At 51.4% G+C, this 22,542-nt stretch overlaps 3 protein-coding genes across 3 annotated transcripts; 1 reads left to right on the top strand and 2 right to left on the bottom strand.

Annotated features, from left to right (window-relative positions):
* Window positions 1-2,175: 2,175 nt before the first annotated feature.
* On the top strand, window positions 2,176-7,933 carry LOC100906150 (cholinesterase-like). Its single transcript, XM_003739620.2, has 11 exons — window positions 2,176-2,250; window positions 2,573-2,736; window positions 3,810-4,152; window positions 4,358-4,597; window positions 4,975-5,116; window positions 5,253-5,387; window positions 6,039-6,185; window positions 6,301-6,444; window positions 6,894-7,068; window positions 7,379-7,558; window positions 7,756-7,933. Exons 1-11 carry the CDS (start codon window positions 2,176-2,178, stop codon window positions 7,931-7,933), a joined length of 1,923 nt encoding a protein of 640 aa, XP_003739668.2.
* Window positions 7,934-13,966: 6,033 nt separating this feature from the next.
* On the bottom strand, window positions 13,967-15,088 carry LOC100905854 (zinc finger protein 711). Its single transcript, XM_003739618.3, has one exon. It carries the CDS (start codon window positions 14,946-14,948, stop codon window positions 14,031-14,033), a length of 918 nt encoding a protein of 305 aa, XP_003739666.2. The 5' UTR covers window positions 14,949-15,088; the 3' UTR covers window positions 13,967-14,030.
* Window positions 15,089-15,675: 587 nt separating this feature from the next.
* Upf2 (UPF2 regulator of nonsense mediated mRNA decay) lies at window positions 15,676-22,255 on the bottom strand. Its single transcript, XM_029113347.1, is given in 19 exon segments — window positions 15,676-16,464; window positions 16,572-17,118; window positions 17,181-17,482; window positions 17,613-17,750; window positions 17,891-18,016; window positions 18,133-18,288; window positions 18,465-18,636; window positions 18,787-18,948; window positions 19,320-19,520; window positions 19,678-19,888; window positions 19,942-20,112; window positions 20,243-20,359; window positions 20,468-20,617; window positions 20,699-20,833; window positions 20,935-21,126; window positions 21,288-21,425; window positions 21,592-21,620; window positions 21,623-21,718; window positions 22,078-22,255. Coding segments are annotated over 19 exon segments (3,189 nt in total). The 5' UTR covers window positions 22,094-22,255; the 3' UTR covers window positions 15,676-16,334.
* Between the last annotated feature and the right edge of the window lie 287 nt (window positions 22,256-22,542).

Here is a 22,542-nt window from a genome sequence, read left to right as displayed (position 1 = left end):
CATAACAAATGATACGTATCATTATCCGGAACACCTTGCGAGCTGCTTACTAGCGAGGGGGTCTTTCAAGCAATAAATTCCTGTGCATTTACACCATGCTCCGTGTCTTCCCGAAGTTCACATTCATTTGCGAGACGCGCGCACTAGTCGGTGGTTGCACCGCTGCGCCGCCCGGATGACCACGTCCGGGTTCATGAGGCTAACTCGGCTAACTCCGCTGACATTGCACATTGGCGTGCACGCTCTGTGCGAGTCGAGTACGCAATCAGTTATGAATCGGAAGGACGGCGAACAATGTTCCTCTTAACCTTTCGAACCTTGGCTGGCCCTGTTTATTAGCGGTCACCGGCTCCCCCTCGTCCAACAAACGGACATCAGAATACGTAACGAAGGGCAGCTGCGGCATTCGGCCGACACTCCCACCGCCTTTCTATTTGTCCTCGTAGGCTTGTTTATCTTTCGGACGATCAATCTTCCCGAGCGGACCACGGGATTCCGTAATTTCTATTCGACTGCAGTGAATGTCTCTCTCGGTGAGGCTACCCAGTCCTGTCCCCGGCTTCCCATGCGATTTGGTACAGATCAGCGACTCATGGCGAATAAACTTGGCTAAGGTTCAGTCCCATGGCCGATGCCGGATCGGAAGCAATGAAGCTCATTCATGGATTCTCCCCAAAACTGCTTCAACCAGAAATCTCATTGCGAGAATTCACGACAGTATTCTTGGACCATTCCTCCGAAACCTTCAGTGGGCCATGCCACGGAAATGCTCGGCGGGACGGTCGGGAACTTTCAACGAGCGACTGAATTCCAGCACTCTGGCGCTCTACCGTACGGGAACCCCACGGATACACGAGAACTCCAGACGGTCTCAGCTGGAGACGGATTGGTGAATGGGTGAGATTTGTCGAAAGCGGTCGCCAGCTCGTTCTCTGGGCTCGCGTGCGATTCTCCGCACTGATCACATTGGACGCTTTCCAAATGTCGCGGTTGCCGCCATTGTCAAGTGAACGGGATCGTGCGTCTGGAGTTTGGCATATATCTCGCAGAGGGGCTGTGCCTCGCTGTGGAGAATATGTGGTGAAAGCACAATGCATCGAAGTATCACGGGGAATTGCGGCGAGGGCTCGCATTCGGCCGCCCGGACGAATTTCGAAAATATAGGCGAAGAAGCCGGGACCCTGTCGGGGGAAATCAAGCGGACAATTTTTCTGCTCAATAACCTCGGGCAACCTTCGCTCCGAATCCAGCAGGCACTCGTTTCGGAAAACTTCACTCGAACGAGGAAGCTCTGCGCCTAGAATAGACGGGGAGCTTGGAAGAAATCAGCGAAGACTTCTTCGGGCCTCACCGTATCAATCATAGCAGACAAGGGACCCTGTGCCCATGCGAGGTAGCGGGAGATCGCGGCGGCTGCACCGCCACATCTGAACCGCATGGCGTTTAATGAGCAGTTGTCCCGGTGATGGCATTATCAGCGGCCAGGACTCTGATATCGCAACTCTCTACGCTCTCTCGCACCAGGGGCACGTACACGGTTGCATAAGGGAGCAGAAGAGCTCCTCATACAAGGCAAGAAATCCTCGAGAAGGAGAAATCTGAAATTCGAGAGACCAACGTAGTCAACAGAATATCCCCGATCGCTTCAAGTTTGAGGGTCTTTCGTCAGCGGAATATCCTTCCGACGACACTTCACGCTGGAATTTCTTCTCGGGCCCGTAGACGAGGGCCCGAATGCCCCTCGGAGATAGAATCGGGCCCTCGGTGTGGATCTTCGAAATTATTGTATTCGAGGAACCGGGACTTTGAGCATCGAATTTCTTCCCATTAAATTCCGTCGGATCTTTGCACGTGACCGATCGTGCTACGGCTGTCAACGACCGCATTCCGTGTCCCAATTCAGAAGAAATCATTCGAAATTCATGAACTCCATGCATGTTTTGGTGTGTGGAGACAGTGGAGCGCTTCCCCGTACGGTGGCGTCGCCGGCGAAGCGTCGGAGCCTTGCACCGGAGCCTTTTTCCTCTCATCATTCGACGGATTCGGGAATTTTCCGGACTCCCGGGGCCAGCATGTGGAACCGAGGCAAGCCTCTAACTTGATCATGTCGCCGCGAGCAGACTCCGAGCCTGATAATTTGATGCACAATCCCTGAATACATTCTCTGTAAGCGTCATGGCAGAAGCGTGCGCACAGCCGAAACTCTTCATTCCTCAACAAGGTGTCAAAATGATGACAAGATGGATCTGGGTGAGTTTTGCCGCAATGGAGTTTCTTCGAGAACTTCAGGGAGGACGATTGAATCGCGGAACCTCTCGATCGTCACAGTGTGTGAGGAAGCTCTCGAGATACCCTTTGCGCTTCGTTTATTCTCAAGGAGGCAAGGCTCTTTCCGATGAGCCTCTCTATTCAGAACCTCTTTTCAACACGTGAGCCAAGATTGTCAGAACCCCGCGCCCTGCACGCCGCACGAATTCGAAAACTCTGTATCGGAGCTTCCCGAACCAAATGGAGTGCTCGGCTACGCCTCGTGAGTATTACTGCTTTCCGAGCAAAAATAAATTCATTCCAGCTCATGTTCTGGATCCTCGCGACTCCGTCTTTGCTTATCGAGAGCCACTCCAGCTCTCTTCCACCGAAAACTGGCAGCCAGGAAAGCGAAAGCTCCACTGAGCAGGTGACAGAGGAGGCCAGGGAGAAACCCATCGAGTCTGGGGAAACACCAGTGGACGAAACGTAAGTACGCTGTTCAATGCTAGAGAGATAAGCGAGGCCAGGGTGCTTCACCCTCCTTCTCCCATCTCAGGACTTCACATTTTTGAACCAAGATCGCTAAGGTTCGCATTTTCTCCATTCGACAAGTTCATAAGAGTGCGTCCCGTCAGGCGTTATTCTCCTCAACGTCCGTCAAGAAAAAGGAGCTCTTTCGTCCCCGAAGTTATTTGAATATACATATTAGGATGGGAGCCTCTTGTGGAGGCGGAAGTTCTTACCGACCTGTATAGATGGCCGAATATTCTACTTTTCGGACCCTCGGCCCCGTCAGCTATTCATGGCGGTGCGCGCCAAGGGCTCCCAAATGAGTCGTAGATCTATCCTCGAAGGGAACGAATAAGGGCCCAGCTCTTTTGAAGACGGATCCGCTAGCTCGCGACGCTCGCTCGACTTCCGTGCGCTGATGTCTGGTGTCCGCTCCCCTGAGCTGATGTCTGCGAGATTAGTGTTTTTCTTGACAGTCCCAGCTAGATATCTTAGCTTCCGGATGCTTTCACGGAAGTCCGGCTTCCTGCAATCTGTGGAATTCCCACCGAGAGCAAATGTTGTAAACAGCTTCAGTGAATAGGGAGTCCGGTATTGAAGCGTCGTACACACGCTCTTTCTTGCGTAGGAGCATGAAAGCTCAGCGATGGCGTCACACGAAGCTCTTCGTGGTAGCCTGAAACACGCGTTCATACGGGAAAGTCGCACGTTTTCCTTACATAAAGACAGCAACCCTACACCCGCTGGCTACCTTCAGCTCCATCTATGTAGGTAGTCCTGCCGGGGCTTCCCGAGCACTTCGAACGCTTCGGCTCCCACCCCCTACTCGGTCGCGGAGACCTAAGAAACCGCTTCGCGCCTCCTCTCTCAATAAACTCCGAGCCCGAACACTACGAGTAGATAATTCCGGGGTCCAAGGCATTCCCAGGCATCGCTTTTTTCCGATACAGCGTAGGTTTCTTTAGAGACGGTCACGGGAAGCTGAGCACGATACGAAGGGATCGGAACCCCCAAACCAATCGATCCCCAACCGTTTCCTTCGGTTCCAGTGACGCAATAACGATGTACGCTTCCGGAATCCCACCGTTTGTCCAGACGAGGCTCGGGGGAATAAACGGCATTCGGAAAGATTACTTGGGCCGCTACGTGGACACTTTCCTCGGAATTCCGTACGCGCAGCCTCCTGTCGGAACGCTCCGATTCAAAGCGCCGGAAGCTGCGTACGCCTGGCAGAACTCCATCAACGCAACAGAGTTCAAGTCAGCCTGTAGACAGACAGCGAGCGAATGGCCCCATCATCTCACGCGACACTCTGGATCCTGCTCTGAGGACTGTCTCTATCTCAACATCTGGACCCCGTCCGAAAAAATGGGAAAACCGCGAGCTGTTATGGTACGTGTGCTCCGATCATAAGACTCGAGTGATAATAACGTAATATGCGAAATAGCGTACGTTCATGGCGTTCGTTCCCTCACGGTATTTTATTCGCTCCTCGATATCTCTTTGCATTCCTATCTAGAGCATGAATAAATATCATCGCGCCGCCTCGGCCATTTCGCCTGCGTCATCTTCACGGTTATTCGGTCTTCTCCCGCAGGTTTTCTTCCACGGAGGAGACTTCATTCTCGGCTCGCCATCTTGGCCCGAATACGACGGTGGACTCATTTCGGCTTTCGGAGACGTTGTCGTCGCGTCGATGAGCTATCGACTCGGTCGGCTCGGCTTTCTCGATGCCAAGAGCCATAGTGCTCCCGGAAATCAAGGCTTACTGGATCAGAACATGGCTCTCCGATGGATCCACGACAACATCGAGTCCTTCGGAGGCGACCGTACCCAGGTTGTGCATTCGTAACCGATTCTCTCAAGGCCGGAGACGAGCATCTAGAAGAAATTATCCGCCGAGAATAGTACCGTCAACTAGTATAAATTCGAAAGCAGCGACTTCGAAGTTGGTCTCCGACCGCCGAATACGTGATTCATGGGCCGGAAAGAGAAATCGATTACCGATGACTCACAAGCCGGGCTAACCCTCTTGGAATATTTTATCCGGTCGACGGAGCGGACCGAAGGAACGTTGGAGCGAAAATGACGTGCACGGCACGCTCGTAACGTTTTGCGTCATCGTGGCCTAGCGATCGGTTTCGGGCATCATACAGCCGCCCCGTGAATATCTCAAGTGATACTATTAATAGATGTGAATGAATACTATTTTAGGTTACTCTCTTCGGTAACGATGCAGGGGCCGCATCGATAGGACTCCACATCCTTTCGCCGATGAGTGCAGGGCTCTTCAAACGTGCCATCTTGCAGAGCGGCAGTGCTTTCTGGAAATTGCGTCACATCAGATCTCCTGCAGGTTGTTGGGGAACGACATTGGAACGATCGACATTCATTAAAACCCACTGACGACGGGGGTGCATCACGCTGGGCCCGTGCCTGATATCTCTCGTCGGCTTTTTCCGCTGTCTAACTTACGGGAACCACGTTCACAGAAACCGTCCCTCTTGGCACCCAAGGTAGCTCCAAGGTTGAAAACTGTTCGGTTTTCCCTCGGGAGAGTCGATTCCGGCAACCAGACAAGAGGAAATTTTGGAACTCAGCCTACGACCACGGAGGCCCATATCGAGGTATGTGCTATTGACTTTCTATCGGAGTTTCCTTCGTTCGATACTATTCCGAGGCTCTGAATGTTGCCCGAATAACCATATGCACAGAACGAAAAGCGCTCCAATCGAAGAGAGTATCAGGGAAAGACTGCCTGCGCCTTGGCAGCTGTCTGAAGCTGCAGGGATGGAGGGAAGCTCAGCTCATTCCCCCGCTACACTCGTTTCGAAACAAAGTCGGAGAAATCCACGAGCGGGAATCGTGTGTGAACCAGTGTTGACGTCATGAGCGTCGTTCGGAACCTTTCCTCAACGCAGCGCAGACTTCTGACGTGAGCCCCCGCGTGCCCGGTCGACCTATCTATATATTTTGTGGGGGAGAATGCGGCTCGTGGCCAGACATATCGTATGACAGCACAAAGACATTGTTGATAGGGGTCTTCTCATCTAGGTTAGTCGGTAAGCGGCGGCATCGTCGGTCGGGCACGCGACCGTAGAGTCCTATGCTGAGCGGAAAGTTCCAGAGCTCCTGAGAACTCTTGAGCAAGACTTTGGGTTTTTCCACTTGAAACTTCACCTTTTTTTCTGATAGGAGCCTCCCCGCTTACCAGTGCCTGTCTGTCCCAGTGGATCAGAGAGTCCTTGTTTTAACCAGTGGATTGAATATTTGTGCAGGTCTCGATTATGGGGAAATTCCCTCGGGCAGGGTAACGGATGACATGTATGACGTCTACGGACCGACTTACGACAACGATTTTCTCCCTTTGAATCCGCACATGTCTGCCTCCATGGGAATTTTCAACGATGTCGAAGTGATGATTGGTGAGTCTCCATCGGAGGTCCGAGGGCTGCAATCAGCGACATAGATGAGATGGATGGGGGTATATTCCCGATTATTATTAGATCGGAAGCCTGAGGCGCCTTCTTTCATCCCCAGGTACCGCGAACAATGAAGGAGCTTGGGAATTCATGCGTTCAAATCAATGGAGGAATTTTAGCTCCGTCGAGAGTTTTAAAGCGATTAACCTCCTTAAGTTCATCAAGCACTTCTTCGAGGAGTTCCAATTCAAGAAACTTGTCGGTGAGTTCCGTCGAGAACGAGAGCAAAAACACTGGCGCAGTCGCTGCTCGAGAGATCGGGACAAAGGATGTTTGAAGCGAAAGAGTCAGATCCAAGGATCTCCGAGTCTGTGAGAACTTTCAAATGATTCTAAATCGTTAGGCATCCAGATGTCGCGCTCTATTCCCTTCTCTCCATCATGTTTCGAACGGGCTCAGTGAGACACACTCGGAGGAGCCGAAAAGCTTTTGGAGAACAGCCAAGTCTCATTTCGTACACGGGAAACTGTTGTGGGAGGATCGTTCTTCCGGCGTCAGAGCGATCATGTCTCTACTCGGTCAAGCGAATTCAGATCGACGGCGACGGCACAGCTTTCCGATTCGAAAATTCCTGATCTCAGATAGCATAAATTAAGAGAGGAATCGAGAAGCCTGACTGCACTCGACACCTAATTGGAGATTCCCCACCAGGTCCCAAGGCCACGGAGGGAATTTATCATTATTTTGCCTCGAATCTCCGCGGGAACGATATCCAGCATAACCGGCAATTCGTCTTCGACTTCATCGGAGACTACGTACATACGTGTCCATCGACTCACTTCGCGGAATTACTAGCGGATCGCAATGTCTCCGTTTACTACTACCGGTGAGTAGCTCGAGCAGATTCCCATGAATTCGATGATCGGCCAGGTGTGTTCTTGTCAATTTTGCTTGGAGCTTCACGACTGGCGCAGAATGTAGGTCGCGGCAACGCGGTTACGTGCCTTCGCCGCAAGTCGAAGCTCCTGTTCCCCCCACGGCTCGTGGCCAATTCGAAAATTACCGGGCATCATGGTTCCGAGAATGTGCTTCAATTGACTCTCCCCATTTCCGCCGGCCGGAACGAATGCCTCAGAGAGCTTTTTTTCCAAGTATTCTTCCTCCGGCTGCCTAACTGTGTTGAATCTTTATTACAGCTTCGCGCACGCACCCCACACTCATCCGGAAACCTGGCCCCTGTGGGTCGGCGCCACTCATTTCGACGAAGTTCCGTATGTGTTCGGAGCACCCTTGATGCGCTCAGCCGAATACTCGAATGCTGAGAGAGATTTCAGCGCATCGGTGATGGATGCGTGGACTTCCTTCGCCAAGACAGGGTGAGCTCATCTACCTCAATGAGGTCATCGAGGGAGCGCGAAGTGGAATCAGAGTCTTTTGGTGGAATCGCATCGCCACACTTTTTCTGCCTGCGCGGATCTTTCACAAGTTGATGCGGAAGAAGAGTTTTGGCTTCATCCGGTGAATACCTCGGGTTCTCTGAACTGTATCCGCGGTCTTATTCTGTATCTTGCAGGTTGCCAGTGACGCCCAGCGGTCAGACATGGCCGAAATATTCGAGAAAAAACCCGAACTACTTGAGACTTTCAACACAAGGTTTCAGTCGTCGAGATGCGCCCAGCAAAGAGAACTGTAATTTTTGGCGGAGTTTCAATAATTTCGATGTATGGAGCCACGTCCGTGGATTGGAGTGAAATCGAGGAAGAAGCCGCGGCTCCCGAAATCGACAAGGCTCATCTCTAGCTCGATACCAATATCGATCGAGGAATGAGTCACCGGCGTGTCCGGATGAAAAAGTCGGGCTTGTACAGTATTTATGCTTCATCAGCTAGAAAATGACCCACATACCGAAAATTCTCCAATTGAAGAGCAATCTTGAACATACGAGCAGTCCCTGATAGAGGAGAAGGTTCTGGGGCTTTCCAATAAAAAGCAGTCTCAAACATACGACTGGTCCCTTATAAACGGGCACATTTCAGAGTCGAAAATCAGATGTCCACGTCCGAAGGACTAGAAAAGTTTCGCGTAGAGGACTCCGGTAGACTATTCCGTGTGACCAGCTTATCCGGGCGATGTATTCCGCGGTGTTTGCACACGGGAGAAACCTTGCGCTATGTTCATCTTGGGGAAAGGGAGTAATAGAGGGGCAGTCTCCAACAAACGAGTAGCTTTTGGACGCTCGGATTATCAGGCAGACATCTGATGGACTGTGCGTAGAAACGGGGAAGTTAAGTTCCTGGGGTAGGAGCCAGAGCCTCCGGAATCAGCTCTGGCTGACCCGTCGTGAAGCGAAGACAACTCGGTACTCAGGGTTTTCATGAGCGAGGAAACGGATCTCCCATTGTTATCCTCCAGCTGCGGGATCTCTATTCAGCCGAACTCCCCGACTGATTGAATAGTTCCACTGATTATCTCATAATGATTGAAGGAACTTGATTCCAGACTCGAGTACACGGATATGAACTGGGAATGAGCCGGGGGTTCCTCCTTAGTGAACATTGTCGTTCCGAGCGAATTATTTGCCTCGATCACGGAGGCGCTCATATTAATTCCGTCGTCCAGTGTCACCGGAGTCCGGATTGGAAGGATTCTGACCGAAGCGCGGACCGTTCGACCGAGGAGTCACCTTTTCCAGCTTCCACAGCGTGCGAAGCAATCCACAATCAATACGGCTTGATTTGCTCGACTCACTGAACTCCGCTAATCGTGTGATCAAATTCTCTGGCACCGCAATCAAGACCCGCTCGAAGCGCCGCAGATCGATTTTAGCGTTTCCACCGTCGACTCCCTGTCAGAATTGGAATCAACGACGCCTCTGCCCTCCGTACTCGGAGACGCTGATCAACTCTGTGGTGATGTTCCTTCCGCTAGGAATCGACGATTCCTCTAGGAAAAGAGGAGGAACCGGGTTTGCTCCCTCCAATTACGCCGTGCGGGTTCGTTCGAGAGCCCGAATTGCGCTGCATGTTGATATTGTAGTGTTCACATAAGGTTTGAGCATATCCGGAGTCACCGAAAACGCTATTTCTTCCCAAGACAAAGACACCTTTTGCGAAGAAATCTGACGCGCCTCCAGGGTTTCCAAATCTAAAGCCCGCTGAAACCCGATCGGTCGGGAGTTTCCGCTCGGGAATGACGCAATTTCTATACGGAATATCGATGACCGCGTTCACCGGCGCAAGAAATTTCCCACATTCAGGAAGCACTTTTCCTTTCTCGTCATTGATCGGAATCCTCATTTAAATACGCTGGATGCATGAGCAAAGCGATCCAGTGCGTTCCCTCCGGCGTTTGAGTGACGAGCACCTTTAGTCATGAGGATTTTCGCCGTAGCAGTTGTCACTGCAGTGCTCACGGCCCAGTTCACCGCAGAGAGCTTTCTCCTAAAGAAGAAAAGGTGATCATTACCCCGTCCGGTACCGTTCGATTGTTCAGTGATCTTGATGGATACCTGGATTCCGAGAGATCGAGCCAGGAGCATTTGACACAAAGCCACGTGCGTGTGCTCTCGATGGGCTCGAGGAATTCCGGTCCACTTCCGAACGGTTCTGTATTTGTTCCGCAGCAAAAAATCCGGTAAGGATTCTCGTGAAGGTCATCACCATCATCATCATCATCACCACATACCGCATGGGCACGCAAAGCATGTTTCCCACGCTTCGCATCATATGACGGATTTTCATCATGGCGGTGAAGTTGAGATCCACGAGATGGATATGGGACACGCAAATGATTTCATGCACAGTGAGTGAAACTCATGTTAATTTGTTCTCAACAGACCAGAAATGCATGGTTTGCAGAATTTCCGTGGGGGAGAATGAAAGATTGACATTCCAACTCGATGGGACCGAGCTGAGTCCCAGGCCCAATCCCAAACTTTCCCGAACCTGACACTCTTGTTTTCTTCAGTGATTCAACATCACGACATGCACGCCGCGCGTCCTGGTATTCGGATGCCGATGATGATGATGCAAGGCCCACTCCTGAGTCGGATGCCACTGATGGCTGCGCCAATGGGACCTCTGATGGCTGCTCCGATGAATCCCCTGATGGCCGCGCCGATGGGACCTCTGATGGCAGGTTCCATGAGTCCCCTGATCGCAGCTCCGATGAGCCCCCAAATGGCGGCTCCGATGAGTTCGTCGATGAGTTCTTCGATGAGTTCCCCGATGGGTTCCATGATGGCTCAGCTGATGATGATGAACATGATGAATATGATGAGGGGAAGTCGTCAATCAGATCGATTCACCACTCCGACCGATGCGTCGATGATGAGCCCACAGCGGCTGCCGACGATGTCGATGCCGATGATGAACCAGCAACGGCTCCCGATGATGCCGATGGCGAACCAGCAACGGCTCCCGATGATGTCGATGGATCCCCGACAGCAGACTCCGATGACGCACATGATGAGCCAGTGGCCCTCTTCGGTGATGCCGCAATCGATGGGAATGACAGCTATGGCGAGCGATGCCTCTCCATCGACGATTGTCGGACGGCGGAATGTTACTGGAGTTGACAAAGTGAATGAGCTGAATGGTAGAACTGATTCCTCGGGTGAAAGAGACTCCCCGCATTCCTAGAGCAACTTTAATTTCGGTGCTGGGGGAACCCATGTGATAGATATGTGTAAAAAATGATCCGGATCCCCTGCCGAATTTTCCTCGTTCGAGTCATGAATATGGAAGGAAAATCTCAAATAATAAAAACTCTTCTTCTCTACAAGAGAATGCGGCTCAAGTTGGTGAGACACGCCGCATTCGGCTCATGCATAGAATGATACCCGTGGAATAGAGTATTCGTCGCAGGCATCGTTAGGGTGAGTTGAGAGAATGATGCTTCTCTCGTCCCGGATTCCGGTGGAGCGCAAGCAGGGGTCGAGTCCGAGCAGCGTTCCGAATAGCGCAGCGGACGAGCCTGATCATCGCCCGAAGCTGGAGGGTCGCGAGCCGTCCGTGACAATAGGCCTCTCGGAGCCTTGTTCCGCCCTCCGTTGGCCGACGGAGTCTCCCTAAGTGCGTCCTCAAGAGAGATGACATTCAATCAGTCAACTCGAGGATCCATCTATCAGGCTTTGTTTCCGTCCCGAAAGAGCAGGTCGTCTCGCTCATTGAGAATTGCACCCTGGGTTCCCCACTAAATGAGCTCCGGAGCTTCTTGTTTCCCTGGAATGCCGCCGGTCGCACCATGTATACCGTTAGGCTTGCAGGAAGTGCAGACTGCTCCTGGCTCAACCAAGTAATCCTCAGAAGAACCGCGTGACCAGACTTCCTGCTATCTTACGCCAGAAAGATGCAGAGGTCAGCGTAGGAGGAGCTCCTATATGCTCATCCGGTGTTGCTATATGTTCTCCAGGAGATCGGGTAAATGTTCGTGCAAGTCCGAGGGTGTTCAGGTGTAGCTCAGATGACCCTGATTCGGGAAAGGAAGTTGAGAGGGGCTACCGCTAGACTCGGGCTGAAAGGCCCTGAGGATACAGGCCTCACCCCGGGAGCCGAGGCGAATACTTGACGAATGAGACTTCCGCGGGTGGATCGAGTCAGACAGCCCTTCTCCGGACCGGATCCTCCGCTCCAGTGACACAAGCGAGAATGGGGCGCGACGCGTAGATCCTCAATAAGACCATTCCCGTTAAAACAATATGAGAAGAATCCCTCGTCGATCCCGTCATGATCGAACTCCGTCGCGGCTGGATGGAACACAAGGGACGATAAATGTGGGACGATCGTCCGAAATTCATGCAGAAGACCCCTAACGAAGCGGTGCTCCAAGCGATATTTGTAAACAAGGATAATTGATGAGAAAAGCTTAGTATCGTCTACGATGCTTTCAGGCTCGGGCGGAGCGCATCACATCGCTCGCGGAGCGCTAAAATGGGCGTCTGCCGCATAGGTGCCGATCATTCCGACTTCGGACTATGCCCTTCTCCACCTTCCACAACAATTTGTTCTAGGCCTCGCCTCACACCCGAATCTCACAGGTCCTGATCGCCTGATTGGACGTGTACGGAAAGCAGGCAAGCCATGGTCTGAGAAGAGTCTTGAGTGAGAATCAATGTCAAACATACCGTGGCAGACTCCAGACAAGTAACCTTCGAGAGAATCAGAGAGGAAAACTCTCTCCCAGAAAAGCAACCTGAATTTCAATCATTCATGACGAGTCTCATGATTCTCGAGCAGCTCGATGGATTGACTATATCGAATGGATAAGAGTTAGAATAGCTAAAGAATGGAATCAGATCTTCATTTTGAGAAGATATCTAATCTCCGATCATGTCACCGGAATGATCGCGAAACAGCCATACTATCAGAGAGTCGAAAGCGCTCGGCTCATTTTCAAATTGCTGCCGGCGTTCGCGAATCGAGCGGGTCCCTCGTTAAAGGCTCGTCGACAGCGAGCTCAGTAGCTTTAAAAGCCCCGGTCTGGAGCTTAGGGCATACTCGACACTGTTCTCCTCCGAGGGAGGAGAAGGATCCCCTAGGGATGATGGAGCCCTTCGATGGTACGCCAAGAAGAACTTCGAGGAACGTGCCATTCCGTCGACGAGGGCCTTCCCGTAGGAACCGGTAGCAGAAGACCGCGGAGGTCTGTTTCGGAAGCTGAGGAAGTCGCCGGAGAATCGAGCTCCGAGCAGTGATGGGGGTTGATGAGCATTCGCCGACCCGGGGAATTTCGCTTTGTTATCCAATTGACCTCCGTGAGCGTTTCCTGTTTCTCTACCCAAACCCATTGACGGGAATTCGTGATCTGTCGTACACCCGCCTATTTCAGGCTGCCCGTCTAAGCATCTGCAGATTTTCGTATAATTCATGGATGAACACTGTCCGGGACCCACACAAAGTACTTCTTCCGTGCATGCCATGCGCCAGGATTCTCCTTCGGCACCGCCGTCGGATCCGAGGAGTTTCCAGCACCGCGGAAAATCTCCCCATTCTATTTCCTATCGCTCAGTTTCAACCCGCATTTCTGCGAAATAGCTCACAACCCCACGGCGGTCTTCATTCTTTGACAGCCAAGAGCGATATGGTAACGCCGAGGGAGGAAGGGAAGTCGACAAAATCGATTTCTCAGCCGGGCGCATCATCGGAGAGGCGCATAAAAGCAGATTTCGGAAAGTCAAACCTCGAAAATTATAATGCCATGATCGTCAATATAATCGATGCTAGTCTACACCCTCAATACGAAGATCGCGCCTGTATAGAGATCTTGAGCCTTCGCTATGCGCCATGGTTGAGAGTGCTGAAGTCCCTGCACCCGGGTGCGTCTTCCGGACATGTTGGACGCAGATTATCGAGGGATGGGGGAGGCATTCTGCTGGGGAGGAGATGTGCGACAAGAATCCACCGATTACCTTCGCAATCTGAAGATTGACGCATCGCTGCAAATCTGGAATCAAATTCCCTAGATGAACATGGTCATCGCCAATCGCTCCTTGCTTGCGATTCACCGTCGGTGACGATCCCCCGGATCTCCACCGGATAGTCATTTTCCACTCCGAAATTTTCAAGTGTATATGATCGAATCAAAGCTTCGGCATTATCCGGAAGTTCACGGGAGGATCCTGTGATTCCTCACATGAAGAAAAATGAACGCATAGTTCATCAGAGACATCGACATAGGTATATTTATTTTCCTCTAGCTGCGAAAATCCTCTCTCAAATCTCCCAGCGCGCGTTTTCTGTTCTGAGCAAGTTCAGTGTCCGGTCCGATGAGCTCCAATCATGTTGTCATGTAGACGCACCTCACCTCAGAGCAACGAGTTTGTGCGCGAAATCGCACCCGGATTAAGTCTCAGAAGTTCTCAAAGTCGAGCGCAATTTTGCGTTGCAATAGGAAGTCCCCGAAATTCTCTGGGCCACAGGACGAAGGCAGGGTCGCTATTCGTTTCGGCGTCGTTTTAACGAGATGATCACAATCTAGATGTTTTCGTAACGAAGTGAGTGATTTGAATTTTCCCTTACAGTATACACAGCTATGCAATGGCTTGCTGGGTTTCAGAGAGCTCATCAGACCTCTGTGCTTGAGCTCAACATGTGCTTTCAGTTGGTTTCCGTGGGCGAACCTTATCGCGCACTTGGCGCACTGATAATTGCAGACCACGGGTTTCAAGGCTGTTCGCCTCAGAGCGGGTTTCACACGTTTGGGCGACGCTTCATCTGCGGCTGAGAGAGTGTTGAAGTCGGCGATCAGCTGTTCGAGCTCCGCTCGATGCAGATTCCTGACGTGGTTCTGGAGGACGCCCGAGTATATCGGGTAGAAATCGCCGTCCTTCCAAGGATGACTTCCGATCTCGATGTGGTTAATTAGCTCGATGGAGCTCTCGAAACAGACTTCACAGAAGGGGCACTCGTATTCTCCGCTACCGAGCGGCTTGTCTGGATGCTCCTTTTCGATGTGAGCCCTCAGCGTGTCCTTCGTAGCGAACTTCAGTGTGCACACGAAGCACCTGGGCGGCTTCGGATCAAAAGCTTCTGGCAGCGGCTTTTTGGTGATTGGCGGGACCTTCACATCGGCTGGGGAATGACTCCAAGTGTGGATCGATAACAGGATGAAATGCGTGAAAACGGCCTGGCAAGCTGGACATCGGAACACCCAATTCGGCTTTCTAGTAGAGTGGTCGAGATCGCATTCTGACATCTCAACGGGTAGGGGAGGAGTCGGAGGAGACTCTGGAACATCGAAGTGCACTGAACGTCTCTTGTCGCTCATGCTTGCGATAAGTTGAGCAGCTCTTTCCGCAACCCTAATTAGAGAGCGAGCCGTCTCTCACGGAGAACAATCACTCGGCTCGGATCCGGAGCTCCAAAGAGACCAACGAATTTAAATATCCGTTGTAGCCGCGTCAGTTGCGGGCGAAAATTCGAATCGAAGCGAATGAACGCATTTCTCGGTGCTGGGGCGGGCGTTCGAATCTCGATCGTTCACCAAGAGGTGCGCGATCCGGTTTGCGCGAATTGAACCTTCCATGACAAAATGGTCAACTTGGGGAGGAAAATCTTCCGCCAGCGAAGCTGACTTCGTCTGCTTGGGCGCTAACGAACGATCATGTGATGTTTACCGACTACATGCCAGCGAGTGCGGGGCAGAACACCTGCACCTCTATAATGGATCTTCCGCCCATATCAGGGTTCTGGATCCTGTTTTGAAGTTCCGATATGACCCGTGGAATCGATGCTCCTGCAGGTGCCGAGACGACAATGAGGAGGACGGACCACCGCGAGGGCCTCTTGCCAAAGCAGTCCGCCGCCCTTGCAGAAAGCGGTGTCGATTCTGTGGCGGCCGCCCTCGTGACGGTCTTCAGATAATCGAGAGAGAGAATGGGCTGTCCCGACGACCCGTCATCTGGGTCCTTCGGGTCTCGTCTCATACTCTTCCCTGAACATAATGCCTCTGCGAGGTCAGGCTCGCAGCCCTGTCATAGTGGAAGGTTAATTCGTCTCATTATCAGAACAAGTTTTTATTGGGTGAACAAGCGTCGCACTCCGGATCGCCGTCGAAGATAAAGCAATATCGATAACCTAGGGGAATATTCTTCCCTCGCGCACGAGAAGCAGACGGAGACTCTTCAGGGAACTCGACTTCATGAATGAATCCCCGTCTCTCGCTGTGCACGTTCCGTCGATACAGCTTCCGCATTGTCACCGGTCTGAGGATTCGGAATACAAACCCCTTGGTCTGAGGAATTTTCAAAACTTAGAAAGGCCCGAGAGCTGATTCGGCTGCCTGTAGTGAACTGCATCGATTTTCAAGCGTTCGTGCTCCTCAAGTTATTCATCATGATCATGATCATGATCAAGTCCAGGTCACCTGGATGATGAGCCCAGAGGGTCGTTCATGAGGCCTGCGGATGAAATCGAAGGCCATCGATTCGCGTTCGACTTCACGTCGGTCGAGATCTGGCTGCGAGTCGATGTGTTCAAGTGCTCCGAGTGAGTCCTCGTGACGCACTCACTTATCGTTTCGACGCTCGGTCTAGTCAATGTTGTTTGTCAAGCCTTGGGGATCAAATTTCGACGCGTCAAAGACTCAATGATGGTAATCTTCTTCGGGACGACGGTCCCGTCCAAGTTCGTCACTCCGGGCGGATTCGGAACATCACTTCCGTCGAGAACTCGAACCGAAAATCAGGTCCGCATCCGGCGCACCTTTCGGATGTTGGAATTTCCTTTCGGGTCCGACAAGATGTCCGTCGGGCGTGTCATCATGCCACGACTCTTCTTCTTGTCTGGAAGAAAATTCACCATGAGCTCCGGGCCTTCATCTCGAAAATTATACGCACGACCAGAGGTGGAAAAAAGCGGGAAGCGCGTTGGTATCGAGCGGCGCTACTACCTCATGTTCATGTTCAGCGTGAGCTGTTTCACGCGGAGTTTCTCTTCGCGCTCTCGTTTCTGGGTTTGAGCGATCTTCAGCGCGAGCTCGTTGTTGTCTTCCAGCTCGATATGTTTGAGTTGCGGTTTATTCTTGTTTTGAGATCGGATCAGAATCATGAAGTTGGCGGGAGCAGATCCGTTTTGGCCGGTCGATGCTGCTACGCTCGACTGAGAGCTCTTCTGGTTGTTGACTTGAGGCACCATGATCTCTTTTACTTGAGGAACGATCTTGTCATGAGCTCTTTGGTTATAGCTGTCAGAAACCATTTCTTCGAAATCGGCTTCGAACTCAGCCTGGAACTCATCGACGACAACCTCCGCGGGCTCCTTCTGCTCTTCACTCTCGGTCTCGTCCTCTTCATCCAAGTCGTCGTCGTTCTCGTCCTCCTCGTCCTCTCCTATGTCTGAGAGTCCTTCGGAGTCATAGTTTTGGTCGACAGTATCGTTCGGGAGATTCTGCGGGGAATAAAAATCTCCATAACCGCGATTTCGAACTGATGAAGCCCCTTGCAGAAAATTATAATCGGGATGAGACAAGTTTGTTCATTCACATTATTATCATTATTACTCACATTATTATTCTGCGAATCTTTGTCTTGAGCTTTTGATATGACGGCCTGACTCAATAATTTCTCCACGGCCGCCTGAGCTGCTTCAAGAGTTTTTGGCCATTGATATTTCGGTCTCAGGGGTTGGATGCTCTCTCGAAGAAGTAGCTCCACGGTCACAGGGAAGCCCTCCCCGAAATTTTCTTTCTTCTTCCAGAAGTAGAGCAGGAGGAAATGCAGATAATTATCGAGTCGCTTTTTTGAGCCCCCCTTGTCGAAGTATACCGCACACGTGTCCAGGAGAACGCAGACCAGCCGAAGTCTGCAAGAGGAAATGGGATTATCTTGAGAATTGTCGCGATTTCGTTCGATCCATGAAATTCGAGACTAGACTGAAGCTGCCATCCAGATTCTGATCATGATTTCTTGGCGACAGATAATAAATCCCCCACCTGAACACGTTCTCCGGAGGATCGAGGGGCGTTCCGGCTCCGAACGTAATCAACGAATAGAGCACAGAGAAGATAAGGGCACTTTCCGAGAGGCGGTAGTCGTACAGTTCTCCCAAGTAGTGAACCGCAGCGACTCGCCTGGAGAAGAAGATAAAAAAAGCTTGATGGCCGTCCTCGTTGCGGCCGTGTATCAGCGGCACGCTCCGCTCCTCGCAGCGGAGCTAGATCTCGATGACGGCATCTTGTTGGAGTCGGAAGTGCAATCTCTGCTCGATTACCTTTGATTGAACTTCGGATCGTTGATTTCCATACCGAGTCGAATATCCTCGACGACTGCGTCTAAAACGCGAGGTCCAATCGCATCTTGATAGGTAGCTAACTCGGCAACAAGATTCGCGAGAGCTCTGCGGAAACAGATCGAGTGGTCAACGCGGAGGTTGGGGGTTGAGCTTGCGACTTACGGTCAGTATACACAAGGCTCAGAGGAGCGAAGTGTTCTTTATTATTCAAGGGTTCTCACCGTATATTATAGTAGCGAAGCTCGTGGGGTTTCGTCAGCAAAGACAGCGCCAAATTCATCTGACTTTCGTCGGTCCAATCGATCTTGCGGAGCTGTCGGACTATTCTGTCCACGGAGTTTTTCGTCAAATCTTGATAGAGCAGTTTACGGAGGTATCTGAATCGGAATAGATTAGGGTGACTGCGAGTTCGCGTCAGCGCCCCCATCAGACAGCATCTCCAAGGGTCTTAGAGAGCGGTCAAAGCTCTTGAGAAGTTCGGGAAATCACTTCCCGACTTGGAGCTGCGACTTCCCTCCTAAATCACAGGTCGCAACGAGGTGAAGATTATCACCTTTCGAGAGGGGGCTTCTTCACCACTTTGATGGGCGCTCTCGGTGCCGTGATAGAAGTCACTACGGCACACGCGTTGTCGACCATCTGTTGGTGTCGAGGATCGAGGTTCTGGACGGTCCGTTTGCGGAGCATCTGATCCACGAGAGCTCGGGTTTGCCCGTGGCTCACAGCTGGAAAGACACGATTATTGGGCAAAAGTCTCCAGGAGTGCTCCTTGAATCAGGAAACCAGAGGGGCGTCAGGGAGACGGTTCCGGTTATCGAGGTATTCCATTTCCACGCCGATCGATCATTGTGAATCTGATCGAGTCGATGGCTTACGTAGAAGGAAGAGGAATCGTCCGCAGCACTCGACCAAATGACAACTCATGTCGATCGTATGATGAGAGAAATCCTGGATGAGCCGTTTCAGACAGTGCAGGGCCTCGGATGCTGGCAGCACTCGGAACTTGGTCAATTCCGCCAAAAAACGACAGTTTTCACCTGAGAACACGGAATCAGTTCGAAGGAGGGGCCAAAGCCGATACGATTCCCAATAGCTCATTACCACACATCGTGCCCACCGCATTTACTCCTGAGGGAGCGGAGCATTCCGTACTCCTTTAGCTACATGGGAGTAAGGTTCACAATCCGGTCGAAACCCGAACTGATCTCGATGATACTCAGTATAGTTGCATGGAGGCAGACGAGAGGAGGGATATAAAAACGAACCGGAGGGATTGCATCACGCCAGTATCATGAATGAGCAGAAAATGATCATACGATCATGATCACGATACTTCGATTCTGTGATTAGACCCTCGAGGAGGGAAAAGACTGAAGGAGAAACTACCCAGGAGAATGCCTGAGATGACTCACTTTGGTTTCAATATTCATCTGATCTTTCTTGCGGAGTTGGTAGGAGAAATCTTTAAGCAGGAGTGTGCAGAGTTCTTCGCCAACATCCGGCATGACTGGTTTCAGAATCGCGACGAGTCGGCCGAAGAATGGCAGCAGATCTAACCGCGTCCGTGGCACCAAGAACAGAGCCCTAGTCAATTTGTAGCGGTTCGTTCCTGGAATAGACGCATCGCTATCATTTGATCAAGCGAAAATCTCGATGATATCTCGCGTGATTTCCTCCTTGGGGTCTTTTCCGCCCCCTTTCCCCCGAAAATGGAGGGAGACGGGTGGAGACCGAGAGGAGGGAGAGCTTCAGATCGTTAAACTCACGTGTATTGAGGTTGAAGCAGAACTTTTCGGCCATCTGATCGATCGTGTCCCGATTGACGCAGTTGAGAAGTTCTTTTAGGAACGAATCCAATTGAGGTTTCGTCTCGACCTTCAACATTTCCTTCTCCGCTTTCACTTCTACGTCTTCGTCATTCTCAGTATCTCCCTCAGGAGCCGGAGACGTTGACTTTTCATGTTCCGTATCTCCATCCTGAAACATCACGCCATGGTAGGGGTGAAGCTCCATCATGACCGTGGAACTACCTCGCTGGAATTTCCCCTAATTATATTATAGGTGCCCACCTTCTCGTCTTTTACGTTATCTTTCAAAATTGCTGGCATTATTGCTTTGAGATCCGGGAGATTCTCGTAAAAAGCTTGCGTGTCTGCATCCTCCCAGAGAGGTTCTTCGGATAGTTCGGTGTCCTGAGAAACCTGCGGACGGATTGCGGACGTGATCACAGTCGCTCGGTGCGGTTCCATATCCATCGTATGCATGCGGCTTCGCTTCGTCTCTTAGGAATTGAGTGTCGAGGCAAACTCGTATCGGAGCCGATCAACATACCCCTTGCACGATACCCTCTGTCTCCTGCGGCTCTTCAGGTTCTGCGAACTGTGGAGGGGTCTCACCCAGCATCGCGGCCAACTGCTCGAGCGAAGAGGTCAGTTTCGCGAATGATGCCTGGGAATTGCATACGAAAAAGACTCAGAGGGAATCGCGAAGGTATTCGATTCAATCAAGACAGCTCTGATTCCTCCAGAGGGCAAAGGGGCTCGCGGACAATCGTACTTGAGCGCTTTCCAGTTTCTCGGAGAGCTCGGGCGGGGCCGCTCCCTTGTTCTGCACGGCATTCCGGTATTGTTTCTGAAGTGTACAAAGGTCGCCGTGCTCTCGAGTGGCGAACCGCCCAATCGACTTGAAGTACTCGCGGATCATCGTCTGCAGGTAAATTCGTATTAGTGGTCCGGGGAAAAATTAATCAGTCTCTCCCGATCGAATCACCGAAAGTCGCGGGCTCACCCGGAGAGATTTCTGTTTGTCGATAGGAATGTAAATCTCGATCCCGGGACTCCCCAGGGCCAAAAGCTCATCCCCGCAAGTTTTGCATAGGGAGATGATGGAGCTCAAGGATTGTTGACTCTGATTGCACATTTCCTAGAAAAAAAAGAGGGAGTACGATAAGGCTTAGTACAGGATCTGACATTTCATATAACCCAGATGCGAACTCGGATTGATTGTCACATGAAGACACTCACCTGAACGAACTGTTTCATCACTTGGAAACCTTCTTTCAGGGGGAATACGCCACACAAGAGGAGTTCGGCTGTCAGTCTCAAGTCAACGCGAGCTTTAGCCGGGTTGACGCCTTGCGTGCCAATCGACTTTTGGAAATTGTCCAGAAGACATTGAGCAAAGTCCCCGTACTCGTTGTGCAGCTTTGAACACACCTACGGGAATCGATCGAGACATCAGTTCAGTGGGATCGTGACACTTTCCTTTCGAGACCGCGATCGAACTTGGTGCACAGAGCACATCGTAGGGTGGCCCGAGTCTCCAAGGAAATGCCAGGAGGGATGAAATATATGCGAAGAATATCTTCAATTGATACCTGAACGAGGGAAGTGACATCGCTCAATTTTAGTTTGGCCTCAACAATGCCTTGACAGATTTCAGAGATGTATTTCGACAAGTTCAAGGTTTTTATGTCGCTCAAAACCGACGTCAGCTGCGCTTCGTTGAAGGTTTTCTGTTGCGGAAGGAAGGGAATATCAATCAGTGGGTCAGTAAGGAATCCAACTCCGGGGTGTTTCGAACTCCTCCACCGTCTCAAGTCTTCCTGATTGACTCGGCGTCTTCAGGACGGACCGATGAGAAAGCTTTGCTTATCAGAATAAGCTCAGAAATACACTCACAATTTTCCTCACGAAAGCGGTATTTTTTTCAAGCTCGAGTCTCGAAGAGCAAGATCCTTCTCAGTGGCGCGTACAGGGTTCAGGTTCGATCTCCGTAATTCGAGTCTTTGGTCCGCCACCGTTTTAGCTTTAAATGCAAGGAGATCAAGAGATGAGAAAAGAAGGGGACAAGGTTTCTCATCGACGGTGGATGTACTGCGGAAGTCCGAGGGACCCTCAGGATCGATTGTCATCGCCCAGAGCATGGAGAGAGATACCAGCCGAGATACACATCATTATTCTTGATATGGCTGAAAGAAATTCGGGAATCGCGAACCAGCAGCGGATCGCTCATCAGGAGAAAAAGATGCGAGTCATTGGACATTGTTTTTATAACTCAGAGTGCGTGCATGTCTCCCGCACGACAACGTCACTCCTTTTTTTTTGGAAACCGTTCGTTCTGGAGATTTCCGCTCCTGAAATGAATGTCAGCGATGTCGGAATCACCTTTCTCATCCGCCATTCGTGTTCGAAGCACATGCGTTCTTCGCGGGAAATCCGGGGCAATCTTCCAATGTGATTCAATCCGCACAGCTATCAGATCAAGCCGAACAGTATTATTGGAGACCACAGAAGTTCAGTGGAGTGTTTTCTTCTCTCGGTGCTGAGAGTCGCTCCGAGATTTAACAAGCTCGGAAGCCGGAACGGCACAAGAGAAAACAAGCGCCCCGTGGGCTCTCGTCCGCGCGCGATAGCTCTCACGCAATCGAATGCATTTGAGAGCCTGGAACCGCTTATATAAGGACACCGATAGCTTCTCTTAGACGAGCATCGCGTTGCATGCACTGGAGTCCGAGCCAGATAACCGGAGATTCACTACAGAAAATATATTCCTTCCGACTTCCGAGCCGCCTTGTTGACCTGGCGCAGCAGACGAACCAGTGGAGAGAGGCGCTACATACACACACCGGG

This window comes from Galendromus occidentalis, unplaced genomic scaffold, assembly GCF_000255335.2.
Source record: "Galendromus occidentalis unplaced genomic scaffold, Mocc_1.1 scf7180000076574, whole genome shotgun sequence".
In the NCBI taxonomy this organism is placed as follows: Eukaryota; Metazoa; Arthropoda; class Arachnida; order Mesostigmata; family Phytoseiidae; genus Galendromus; species Galendromus occidentalis.
The sequence above is the reverse complement of the archived record's forward strand: the minus strand, read 5'-3'. Positions and strand labels throughout refer to the sequence as shown.